At 45.5% G+C, this 13,672-nt stretch overlaps 1 protein-coding gene across 2 annotated transcripts in view; it reads left to right on the plus strand.

The window, feature by feature from the left end:
- Window positions 1-13,672, plus strand: part of SRGAP1 (SLIT-ROBO Rho GTPase activating protein 1) — a gene marked incomplete at both ends in the record, with an annotated part of 259,181 nt that overhangs the window by 199,007 nt on the left and 46,502 nt on the right. For both annotated transcript variants that reach the window (XM_080935754.1, XM_080935755.1), the window contains 2 exons: window positions 9,779-9,976; window positions 10,995-11,079. In XM_080935754.1, the coding sequence (XP_080791880.1) occupies window positions 9,779-9,976; window positions 10,995-11,079 (283 nt within the window). The remainder of the gene's footprint in view (window positions 1-9,778; window positions 9,977-10,994; window positions 11,080-13,672) is intronic.

Here is a 13,672-nt window from a genome sequence, read left to right on the forward strand (position 1 = left end):
GTGGGCGTGGTCCTAGGAGGCGGTGGGCGTGGTCCCAGGAAGGAGGCGGGCGTGGTCCCGGGAAGGAGGTGGGCGTGGTCCCAGGGAGGAGGGTGAGCTGAGCTGTGTGCTCACAGGCAGGGATCTGAGCTTACACCTAAGCTGAAAGACATTCTCAAAGTGGCCTGAGCACCATTGTCATTCTGAAAACTGTCTCCTCACCACTCCTTCACTTGAATCAGGGTTTCTAGAAGACTCTTCATAGAGGATAAGCGTGAGGCTTCTACATGCCTCCCTAAATGAGTGCTTTACCAGAGTTAATGGCATGTGTATGTAAAGATGGTTTGTCTTCCTAAACTATAGTTCATGCTAATAATGGCTCCCTGGATTGTTTGACTGTATTTGTCCAGAAACGTAGGCATATGTAGGATGCAATGCTTGCCTGAAAATTAGTTTGATCCAATTTCCTAAAATTAGAAATCCTACCCCTTCCCCATTTGCCTTTCTATAGTATCTAAAATTTTGGTACTAAATGTGGCGTTGGTTATAAGATTAGTGCAAAAAAAAGTTCACCTTTGAAATAGTGCTTGGATTGAGAAAGAAGCATGATTTTTGCTGACATATTAAAGAAGTGTGTACTATAAAATGCAAATTATAAACATATATTTTTATATTAAGACTGGAAAGCAATCGTTCAATTCCTATGCTTGTTTTCGCCATTGACAATATCCAACTCGTGCTGCCCCAATGTAAAAAATAGGAAGTGGGGATGTTTCCTGTTAGCTAACGCTCTTGGCTATAATTTACAGGAACCCAGACCTGGTCAGTGTTTGCAACAGCCTGTGCATTGTTTGGTTTTTGTTTGGTGTAGGGAGGGTTTAGGATATAGATTCAAAACTCTGTGATCCTACTGCATGCCATCCCATCCCCTGTCAGTATCCTTACCCAAGGGCAGAAGATTATCTCTTCCTCGTCTGGGCTCAAGCATTCTGGGCTTCCAGGATGTAATCATCATCCAGGAAATGGAATTCTCTAACTGGCCAGGCTAGATGCCAGGCTATGATTGACAGCCTTAGCTTCCAGCGTCACAGAATGTGGAATAAAAGAAAAAACAGACCAACAGAACAGGCACTGGCACTGGAGATGTGACTCAGTGGTAGTGGCTTTACCTCTATATCGATCCCCAGTGCCGCACAGATGATGTGAGGTGAGTTAGCCTGCAATCCCAGTGTTCAGGGAAGAGTCAAGGTCATCCTGGGGCTGGCCACATAGTTCAGGAACAGCCTGGGATGTGATAGACCCTGCATAAAAAAAGAGTAAGGAATAAGGATCTGGACAGTTGGCTGAGCGCTTATAAAATGTTCATGGCACCGTGATGAGAAAGAACCAGGGTTCAGATCCCAGCACCCACATCGGGGGCTCACAATGCCAGTTGTGCCAACTCCAGAGTCCAATACCTTCTTCTGGTGCCTCCAAGGGCACCTACACATACACTCACAAAAGTAAATAACCTACACATACACTCACAAAAGTAAACAAAGTAAACAAATTGCTAAGATTTGAGAAATAAATAATCGAGCAGATTTTCAGAATTGACTCAAATGCTCTGTTTTCAGTACACTGGGGTGTTTTACCCACAAGCCAATTACAGGTCTACAGAGAGGGCTGAGCGGCCAAGAGCACTCATTGCTCTTCCAGAGAATTCAGTTCAGTTCCCAGAACCCATGCTGAGTAGTTTGTCACTTCCTGGGACTCCAGGGACTCTAGTGGCTTCTTGTGGGTTCCACAGGCACTCACACATGCCCACATGCACATAATCACACACATACACACACACACACACACATACTTACACATACACACACTCACACACACACTCACACATGCTCACACATACACACTCATGCACACACATATACACACACACTCACTCATGCACACACACACACATACTCACACATACACACACTCACACTCACTCATGCACACACACATACTCACACATACACTCACACATGCTCACACACACACTCAAGCACACACACACACATACACACTTCACACTCACACACATGCAGACACAAATTTTTAAAGAGTGTGAGGAATGAGCTTATGACAGAGTGACCATGGCCTTCATATTCTTTAGGACTGTACCCTGCTTGTCATTTTCAAGCCACGTGTCCAAATATTTGGTCTGGAAACTGGAGTTGTCGCCTTTGTGCTGTCATACCAGTAAATCATCCTAACAGAGGAAGAACTGTCTCAGCTTGTTATGTGGCTTTGGCAACCAGAGGGGATAAGGAAGCAGCCTATGGCGCCTTGGTCAGTCCTCGGTGGGGCTTACTGACCAAGTGACCCCGTATAAAATTCCAGGGCACCTTTCACCATTGGTGTGCTAAGAAGTATATCACAAACTTACAAAAACCTTTTTCTTATTTCAAGGTATGTTCAACAATAATGAGCAAGCTTTTTAAGCCAACTGAAACAACTTTCATGACATGGAGAATTAAGGGAAATAGGAGATATTTCAGTTATAAATCCTTCCTTACTAGTAAAATTACACACACATACACACACACACACACACACACACACACACACACACACACCAAAAAAAGTTTTATTTTCTTCATGGTATCAATGACTATACCAGAACCCCAAAACTGTAAAAATCCATGTGCGAACTCTCTTCTTCGGGGTCTTTTAAAACTTGGTGTAAGACATGGAGCACATAACTCAGTTCTGATTGTTGCCTTGGACTTTCTCTGTCCTCTCCGTGGCTTTTGTCACCTTAAGAGTCTCTAGCTGGCCCGTGGCTTCCCATGATAAAATGACAGCGACAGCCTAGGTAAATGTCAGCTGTGGCCTGGCCCTTTAGTAACGTGTCACCAAGAGAAAGCTGAGAACAGTCTACTGTCTCCTACTGTGAGCACACACATGTACTGTGTATGTTTCGAATAAGCTTTAACCCTCAGAATGGAGGACTTTAATCCACAAGAGCATCTCCAGGGGAATGAGGAGAGTCTCGAGAAAATAGATGCCTGTGGTCCCTGGCAGATACGGCACCGCTCAGAGTGGCCGAGCAGAGTAACCACAAGTCGCTGCCTTGTGCTAAGAATCCTTTGGCATCCCTGAGAAGGATTCAACTTCAACTTCACCCAGCAGACTTCCTCTCAGGGTACCTGTGGTTCCCTGCCCAACTCACAGGTGCCATGAAGACAGAGAAATCATTCCTGGCTTCACGTTGCCCTATAATAGACAGAACTGTAAACTTCTAAATTTCATCCCAGACGAATGTGAGCATTGGTCTTGGGATCTCCCTCTTGAGAGTTGGTTTCATCCACAGGGCTATTAAATCAGAGTGGGGGAAAACAGGTTTTTCTGAAACAGCTGAAGGCAGAGGCTGTGTTCTAAGAGCCTCTGGGGATAATGCTGTTGTCATCCTTGGATTAAGTTACATCCGTTTTTCAAATGAATTTTGCAAATCGTCATCATCCTCATCATCATCGTCATCAATCACCAGGCTATCTCAGTGTTTGTAAATACAACCTCATATGCAGGCAGAGGATTAGCACAACTCCACAGTGGTGCTGTAGCAACAACACTTAACTCATGTAGGGCATCAAAAGTGGGCTTGTTTTCAGCTCCGTGATACCCTGACAGGGTCACTGGTGTCTGTGGAGAGAGGGAAGGCCAAGGCAAGATGTTGTCTCTGCTCCTGCCGTCTCTGGCCTGAACTGACAATGCTACTATAGCCCAGGCACAAGCCCAGGTTGTATGTGCACGTGTGCATGTGTGCCTGGTCTCTTTCTCCTGTTCATGAATCCATCTGAAATGATACAGTGGTGTAATAGCAATGCAGACACCATCAGTAAAGTATGTAGATGGGTAAGTCACTTTCACAAAGAGATGAGTCAACCCAGATGGGCGTATAGGTCTTCCTCCAGAACATAGCTCAAGGCATGGAGCTATCAGATGGTATAGGGTGTGTCCCGGCATGGGTCTCCCCCCCCCCCCATCAATTCATATGTTGTGCTAAACATTCATGTTCAGTGGTTCAGAATATGACCTCATTTAAAGAAAGATTTTTTAAAGAGGTTGACAAATTAAAGGGAGATCCTTGGGGTGGGCCCTGACCCAGTATGACTGATGTCCCTCTAAAAAGGACACAGAGAAGGTGGCATTTTGAAAACCAGCAAGAATGGCTTGGGACAGATGCTCATCCCTGAAAGCCTTAATAGGAAGGAACCCAGATTGGACCTTGAAGGTCTGGCCTCCAGCGCTGGGAAGTGATGGGTTTCTCTTGGTTATGATAGGACGGCAGTTTGCCCGAGCAAGCTAATACAGTGTACTTGAGAATGACACCCCCAATGTGGCTTTTGGACTTCCTTCAAAGACTGTCCTGAGGACCAAGCAACCAAGAGCTGGCATGCATAAATCCCACAGAAGTTGGTAGAAGGAGGTGCTTACTGTGCAAGGATGAAGACCCGAGTTCCGATCTCCAGCACCTACAGTAAGATAGCAGAGCACAGTTCATGCCTACCATGCCAACACTGGGCTGGTAGAGCCTAGGGGTTCCCTGGCTGGCCAGCCTCTCCAAAAGGTTGAGCTTCCAATTCAGCAAGAGACCCTGTTCCAGGGCCGTAGGGAATGCAGCAATACAGGAGAGCAGCCAGTGTCCTCCTCTTGCCCATACATATTGACATATGGTTATACACATTACTGTTTTTCCCCCACGTAAGAAAGTTCCTACAAGAACAAACCCTCCACTTCTGCGCTCACACATTTTTCACGTGTGTCTAGCTGTTTCTTTTCAGGCGTTTCTTTCCAAATCCATAATCTTGACCTCTCCTCTAAGCTCAGGGCTTCTGGCTCGTTTTCTTCCTTCCTGTCTCCTTTTATATATCAGCCCCAAGATCTTTTAAAAGCACGAGTCTGAGCCTTCATTCCTGCTCTAAGGACTTTCAGCGGCTCCCTGCGGCCCCTCCAGTGGGTGTGCTATGCTGGGGGTGTGATTAGCATGTCCTATAAGCTATATTCTCTTCCCGATTCTATAAAGCTGCTTGTTGTGAGCCCAAGAGGCTTGTTCTCGTCTCTTTTCTGCCTTTAATTACTTTTTTCTAGTGCCTACTCACTGGCCCCCAACAGAGCTCAGAATTCTGCCTCCTATGGTGCCTTCCCGGACTCCCTAGAGAACAGAGATACTCACACATATTGGTACAATAGCAAGACTGTCGATGAATAGAGAGGGGTTCTGTTCATTTAATATTGTTTCAGTATAAGTAACAGACTTTCCACTTCCTAAAGTGACTAGAAAACTCAGGGCGCTATGAAAAAGTTACCATCCTTCAGTAATTGAGGCTTTAATTATGCGTAGATATCGTAAATCATGAAGAGTATGTTTTAATTTAGAAATACGGTTTATTTCTCATGCTCCCAATTTTATGGAAGTTCCTCACAGGTCTAACCATTGCACATGTCACTATCAGAGTGTTGCACCCTCAAGCACACTCTTTCGTGTCTGTCCAAAGTGCACACCCCCTTTGGAAATGTCTCCATAAATCACGAGCACACACTGGGCTGGCAGGAGATAGTAAGCCTGCTAACCCAGGGTACAGGTATAGCCGCTGCTTGTGGAAATGCTTTTTTTTTTTTTTTTTAACCAATGTTGGAATTTCTTTTTTCACAGAAATGCCCATTTTTCTCATTGTCCATATACAGGAACAACAAGATCTATTACTGTAATAGATCATCTCTTTAACTGATCCCACGCTTGTTCACAGCATCCAGACTAGTACTGACTGCTCCTATTCCTTAACCACACAATAGGATCTTTTTCCCCCACTGTGTGTGTGTGTGTGTGTGTGTGTGTGTGTGTGCCATGACACATGTGCTGGTCAGAGGACAACTGACACTAGTTAATTGTCTCTTCAGTAGGCTCCAGGCATCCTGCCGTTAGGCACGGTGGCAGGCACATTCACCTGCTGATCCTCAATGGTCCTGTTTAGGTTTTAACTAAACTAGTTAATTTAGTGTCATTCTAAGTAACTAAAAAGATTTCCACTTCTTACAAGGATGGTGCTGGGTCACTTTGCTGATTCTTGCCTTCCTGTTTCATTGTCCAGGACAAATTCTGAGGCTAAGTGTGAAGCCTTGGACACTAGAGCCATTGCCTCCCCAAAGGAAAAGTATCCAGTACCTTGAGCAGCAGTAAAAGTCCAGTAATCCTAAGCCACTGGTGTCCCGAAAGCTAGAGAAAACAAATTTTGTTTTGGGAGGCTGACACAATTACTTTAGACCTCAGTTAACTCTACACAGATATCTAACAAGGGTCCACAAGGTGGCTCAGCCAGTAGGGACATTTGCTACTAAGACTAAAGACCTGAGTTTAATCTCTGAGACACAGGGTGGAGAGAAAGAACTGATGCCCAAGGTTATCCTCTGACATCCACATGCACACTTGGCATAGGTATTCCTACACACACACACACACACATGCACACACACACACACACACACACACACACACATATATACAACAGATAAACAGATGGGTAGATAGATGGATGGATGGATACATAGATAGATGATAAATAGATAGATAGATAGATAGATAGATAGATAGATAAATGTAAGGAACATTAAGACATTAGAAATGTTTAGGTATATAAGGGGATTTGAAACAGCTATGAATAATAGCTAAAAGAAATAATAAATACCAGGAAAGGTCCCACAGAAGCTATGAGTAATGGGATTATCAGAAACATGAGGCAGAAGAACTGCTTACCGAATTCAAGGAAATGAAAAGCAAGCTTAGATTTCAGCAAAGAAAATGAGCTATGGGATAAAATATTGGGAAACTACCACAAAGCCATTTAGAACTGAGAATGACAGAAAACAACTACAACCAAGGTGCTGGCAGCTTGTAGATTGGAAGCAGTTGAGTAGTGTGTGGTCAAAAGGGATAAATGCGGAGTGGGGATGGGGGAGAAAAATCACCAAAATAGAAGCAAAAAAGAATAAAAAATACAGAAGAGAAGGGTTAAGAGACAGAGGACACAGCGAAGTGTGCAGTAACTAGGCTCTTGGAAAGAAAATTTCAGAAACAGAGGCAGTCGCTTAAGGGGTAAGGAGGAAAGCCAGAACTTGAACAGATCTCTTGGGCTCAAAAGCAAGCCCCAAGCAGTCTGTCTGTACACGCTGTGCTACTAAAGGCTGACAGCCTAATCCCTGGGACCTCATGGTAACACGTGTGCATTCACAGGCCCATACATGAAACATGTATGTGTGTATGTATCAGTGCATAGACATATTGGGAAACTATAGCGCCCACAGATGAATAGAAAGCTCTAAAAGAAGATGGAGAAAAATCAAACATTTCATTCAGAGCAAAGATAGATTAATAGTAAAATTTTTACTCAGCAGGAACATGGAAGCCACCAGAAAATGCAGGAATGCACCCCATATAAAGAATGACTGTCAAGCAGGAAGGTATCTTTCAAAAGCGCAGATTAAAGATTCTCAGGTGGATGAAACAGACTCAACTAAAAAGAAATCCCAGCGGTAACTTTTAAAATATAATGAATGGAGATCAAAGAATCTAATAACTACACAGACAAACCACAATGAATATTGAGTATATAATGAAAATGCTTTTGCCACGGAAGCCTAGCAGACGACCTAAGATATGAAAATGGAAAGAGATATTGACTGCCCAAAGTGGTCCTCTGACCTCCAGTAGAATGCTGTGGTCTCACACATACACACACACACACACACACACACACACACACACACACACTAAAATATGAAAATAAAAGCAGAAGCTGCATTTATCTCTCTGGGAATAAAACAGTGAAAAGCTGAAGCCAAGAGTGGGAAAAGAATCACTAACATAAATCACAGCTCTCGTAGCCCAGTAGAACACTGATTGACAGGTTTCAACAAAGTATTCCCAGAGGAGGGCTCCCGCCTGCCTTTCACATACAAAGCTCAGATGGTGGGAGGGAACCTACAGAAACCTGTGAGACCACTGCCTGTCAGCACAATGGCTTAAATTGAAAGGACAGGCAGTGCCAACCGTCCACAGGGATGTGGAGTAGCAAGAATTCTCTGCCATGCTGATAAACTATAAATAGCATTTTTTTGGGGAATGTCTTGGGGTTTTACTGCTGTGAACAGACACCATGACTAAGGCAAGTCTTATAAAGGACATTTAATTGGGGCTGGATTACAGGTTCAGAGGTTCAGTCCATTATCATCAAGGTGAGAGCAGGGCAGCATTTAAGCAGGCATGGTGCAGGAGGAGCTGAGAGTTCTACATCTTCATCTAAAGGCTGCTAGCAGAATAGTGGCTTCTAGGCAGCTAGTGTAAGGGTCTTAAGCCCACGCCCATAGTGACACACCTCCTCCAACAAGGACACACGTCCTAATAGTGCCACTCCCTGGGCTGAGCATATACAAACCACCACAGGGAACAAACTAGCATTTTTTCATGTACAGCGGTTGTGTATGTGTGCCGCCCCCCAAAATGCATTCACTGCACTGTAATTCATAAAATTCATAGAAGACAAAACTAAAACATAGTCATCTATCAATCACAGGGTGAATCATGATTTGTCCTTGCTATAAATATCATGTGTTGAAGTATATTCACAAGAAATGAATCTCCCTGACATTGAGCAAAAGGAATCAGATTTAAAATATATTCTGTACTGTTTCTATAAAATACCGCTAACCTGTTAGAAAGCAGGGTGGTGGTGAGAGATGGACGTGAATGTTTGGAATGTTCATGCTGGAATGTTTGCTCTTGACGTATATAAGTTCCCAGCTTTGGTACCCAATGAGGTACAAAGAAAGGAAGCAAGGGAGGAGGGAGGTACGTGGATATACCGGAAGGAAGAAAAGCATGGGGTTATTGGAAGGATGGTGAGAGTATTGATAAAGCACGGTTTTGGTTGGAGAAGGGTTCACACTGAGATTATTCATCGGGCTGTATAGTTATGTGTAGTGTTGAGTTTGAGCTACACCACTCTGTGCTCCTGGCAGGCAGGTTGAGGCTTCAGCTGCCGCCCAAGAGCTATCTTTGAATCCTCAGATGAAATTCACGCACGCGCGCGCGCACACACACACACACACACACACACACACACACACACACACACAGTAGCTTATTTTAAATGCTGTGTCTAGTTCAAAGACTGGGCACTCCTGAGCCTTCCCCTGCTACCCTAGGCCCAATCAGGGAAGTGACCAGTGGCCACTTGTGGAATTCTTACATGGCTCGGCTTGTTGACTTCATCTCTTGCAGCGCCTGTGTTCCTTCCTATCTCTCCATCTCTCTCCCTTTAGTCTTGGTGATTCCTCTCTCCTCTCCCCCTGCATTCTAGCTCACTCTAAGGGCCCCGCCCCATCTCCCTTTGCCCAGCCATTGGCCTCTGGCATGTTTATTGATCAATCAAAAACCAATTCAGGACAAGGACCTTTAGCATTTGGACACATAGATTCCTGATTGAATCAAAGCACTAGAACTACTCTCCAACACTTACAGTCTGTATTGTTTTCTTCTGTTTGTAGTTTTACCTTAATATAAAAGGTAAGAGTATGTAGACATGAAATTAACAGTCTCCAGTGAGACGTACAGGAACACAGATTGGTGGCCTGAGGTCTGGTTGGCCTGGCTCTCCTCCCCTACCGATCATGCTCCGAAGTAATCTCTCCCTAACAGACCAAGTCTCCTGGAGTAGTGCCAGTTTCACAGTGCAACATGCTAATAAGTGAAATGTATTTCTGTTCCCAGGTCAAGAAAACGACAGAAGCCACCCTCCAGACAATCCAAGACATGGTCACTGTTGAGGACTACGATGTGTCCGAGTGCTTCCTGCACAGCCGGTCCACGGAGTCCGTCAAGTCGACTGTGTCCGAGACCTACCTGAGCAAACCCAGCATCGCCAAGAGACGAGCCAACCAGCAAGAAACTGAGCAGTTCTACTTCATGGTGCGTCCCTCCCCCATCCTTGCCCCGCCCCCGGGCCTCCCCTGACAGAGCCCGGGACCTCGCTTGCCCTGGCATTTCTATAGCTAAGATACCAGAGTCTTTCTGGGGGGCCTTGATTTTTAATATTCAGCCAGTCTGGGTAGAGTTTAGGAGTTAGGACCTCTCTAAAACAGGCTGGGGGGGAGAGCTACTGGGGGGGGAGAGCTACAACACAGTGAGGCTGTCTTACTGGGTTGCTCCTCCATCTTATTTTGAGACAGATTTCCCTCTGAACCAGTGAGCACCTAGGGTCTTCCTGTTTCCAACCCCACCCTAGTGCTAGGGATGCTGACACGTAATGATCAGCCCTCCAGGCTACTCCAACAGCAATCACTTCCCCCACCCACGCGCCCCCATCCCCCACCCCTACTCTTCTACCCCCCCCCAACACACACACTTCCCAACCCCTCCCACCCCCGAGCCCAGGCTTTGTCTGCTTTGACTCGGGTGCCCACCACAGAGGAGTTTGCTAAAATGTAGCCGTGTTTCAACAGGACTGGGTTCCTGGGTGCGCCTGGATCAGCAGGACTGGGTTCCTGGGTGCGCCTGGATCAACAGGACTGGGTTCCTGGGTGGGCCTGGATCAGCAGGACTGGGTTCCTGGGTGTGCCTGGATCAACAGGACTGGGTTCCTGGGTGCGCCTGGATCAGCAGGACTGGGTTCCTGGGTGCGCCTGGATCAGCAGGACTGGGTTCCTGGGTGCGCCTGGATCAACAGGACTGGGTTCCTGGGTGCGCCTGGATCAGCAGGACTGGGTTCCTGGGTGCGCCTGGATCAGCAGGACTGGGTTCCTGGGTGCGCCTGGATCAACAGGACTGGGGGGGGGGAGGAGTCCTGAGCCGACTCCACTAGACTAGAGATTACATGTTGAGTACGAGCATCTCGGAGATGGACAGATGGAGCAGCAGGGTTTAATGTCCCCCTGGGACGTTCCTTGACACAGGGGGGTTTTAAGTTTCTACCTTGCCTTTTCCACAGAAACTTCGGGAGTTCTTGGAAGGCAGCAACCTCATCACAAAGCTTCAGGCTAAACACGACTTGCTGCAGAGGACGCTGGGAGAAGGTCGAGTACTGGGAGCAAGTGGGGAAGCCATTTGGCCTGTGTGTTGGTCATATCATGGGTGTTCCATGAAGAGCATGAAGTATGTCTGTGTGAGTGTGTGGCCCTGGAAACCAACAATGAGGTCCTATGTTAAGATGTCAGTTGGTCAGTTCCCTGATAACTATTCTCACCGAAGCCATCTTAATCTGGTGGTGGTGGGGTAAAGCCGAGGAGGAGGAGTGACTCAGGTGAGGAGGTTCCCTTGGGGATCGACCCACAAGGACTGACCCAGTCTCTGCTGCCTCTGCCTTGAGTTTCCTAATCTTCCAGCATCACCCTGTCCCCATTTGAATGGACTGGTAACTGTCCCATCTGTTGCCTTTGGAGATTCTAGAAACCAGTTTGTCCAGTCTGAGGAATCTTCTTTTTTTCATTAAGTTTTGTTGGTAGTTGAGATGTGATCTGAGGGAATATGTATCACACACACACACACACACACACACACAGGTGTACATTGTTGCATCTGGTAACAGAAACAAGAGCAGCAAACAGTAACAAGCATTCTCAGAGCTGTGTGTGGTTCCGAACTGTATTCTGAACCCAATCCTGTAGTTTCCTCAGCTTTCCAGAAGAGACTGGAGTCGGGTGTACTGCAAACAGGGGGATCACACAAACATCATTGCTTCCCTTCTCTGTCTTCATAAATATGTAAAAGGGGAAACAAACACACACAGGCAAAGCCCTGGTCTCTGGGTCTAAAGCTTCGGTTTTCTGTTCACACTAGATCCTGCCAGGCGATGTAAAAAAATGGAAGAGAACACCACAGAGGGAATGGGGTGGGGAATGGGAGGACGAGGACGAGGTGTGTGAATGGCTGAATTCAAAAGAGACTTCCAGAGCTGGAAGGGTGGCTCGGCCATTATGAATACTTGTTGGGATCTGAGTTGGGTTCCTAGCACCAACATGGTGGTTTACTCCAGTTCCTGAGAGAGAGAGAGAGAGAGAGAGAGAGAGAGAGAGAGAGAGAGAGAAAGTCACATACATGCAGGCAACACACTCGTGCACATAAAATAAATAGATCTGTTTTTCTTTATGAGATTCCCATAATATAGCTAAGTTCTGGCCGCCTACCATTCTGGAAGGTTTCTTCCCCATCAAGCAGTGTATCCACCACCTCACTTGATGCTTTTGTCCAAAGATCCCGAATCCTTAGAGAATGGCCACATGGCAAAAAGTTGTCATGCATGCAAGACCTTGGGTGCCCCAGGCTCCAGGCTGAAAGACACTTGTACCTGGGGGTGGGGGGGAGTCTAACTGTTAAAAAGCATCCAGGTTTAAAAAAATAATAACAACCGAAGGCAGTGTGTCAACTTTAACTAAAATTTGAATCAAAAGGCAAAGCTTATGGAGGCCATTTTAAGCATAGTAGGAAAGGATGTGATCTATAGTTAAATATTATTGACTTAATTTTTCTCTGTATTATAATTGTACTATGGTTATAAAGAAGAATGTTCTTATTCTTAAATTACAAAAACAAAAAAAAAAAAACAAAACAAAACTTGCTGGATTGCCACATTCAATGAACTTACTTCCCAGAGGCATGGCTCAGGATTCTCTAAAGGACAGATAGACAGACAGACAGACAGATAATTATGAAATCTAAGTAAAGATGATCAGGAAATTTATTGTACTGTTCTTTGATCTCTTCTGTGGGTTTAGACTTTTATTTTTAGACCTTTTTCTTTGAATAGTTTTCTTAAATAATTACATTCTATCCTGTCCCCCTTCCCTTTTTTCTCATAATAAATTCCCTTTATTCTTCCCATTTTTTTTTTTTTTTTTTTTTTTTTTTTTTTGCAAGTGCCTGATATTCGGAACAATGCCCTCGAGGTCCCTTGCTGCCCTCCAAGCATAACTTCTCCCCACTGTGGAGAAATGCTTGAAATGTTTTCAGACACAAAAGTCCTCCCTCCCAAGACTGAGCCTCTGTGGACATGGTGACACCAAGGTTCTGGGCTGTGCTCACTCCAGCAGGCAAACATTAGTGTGGCTTGGAGCCACATTCTGACGCTTTTATGGTAGTCATTCAGCAGAAATTCTTCTATGTCTCCTAGAGAGAAAAGCCACACTGGTTAATGGTATCCTCCATGTCATTCCTGGATCCGGCTACATTTTGGCCTGGAGGCCAAGACCATTTGCCAAAGGCTGTCCGTAGCCAGGCTGTGTTAAACCATCTTACCTTGTCAACACTGAGCCAGGATTCCTTTGTCTTGGAATTTCTTTCAGCGAGCTCCAGCGTCCTCATGACATAGCTTCGTTATGCTCAGTTAAGGCTGTGGAAGGGACCTGGATGGTTTTTGTCAGAGTAGCATGCTCAGGCTGGGTACAGACCTCTGTTTCTCAAAACGAGGTAATCTCTGCCAGCTTGTCAGTTCATCAGCTGCTGGCCACACGTTGCTGCCAGGTTTAACCTTCCTAGAAAAGCTGAGCATGAGAGAGACACCCCACTTTTAAAAGGTTCACCCCTTGTAAGCCTGTTGGCTTTTTACACAAGCCCTGTTCGCGTTAGTAGGCTTACAACAGAGGAGGCTTAACCAAGTTAATGGCGCCTGTC

This window comes from Micromys minutus (genome assembly GCF_963924665.1).
Source record: "Micromys minutus genome assembly, chromosome: 22".
Lineage (NCBI taxonomy): Eukaryota > Metazoa > Chordata > Mammalia > Rodentia > Muridae > Micromys > Micromys minutus.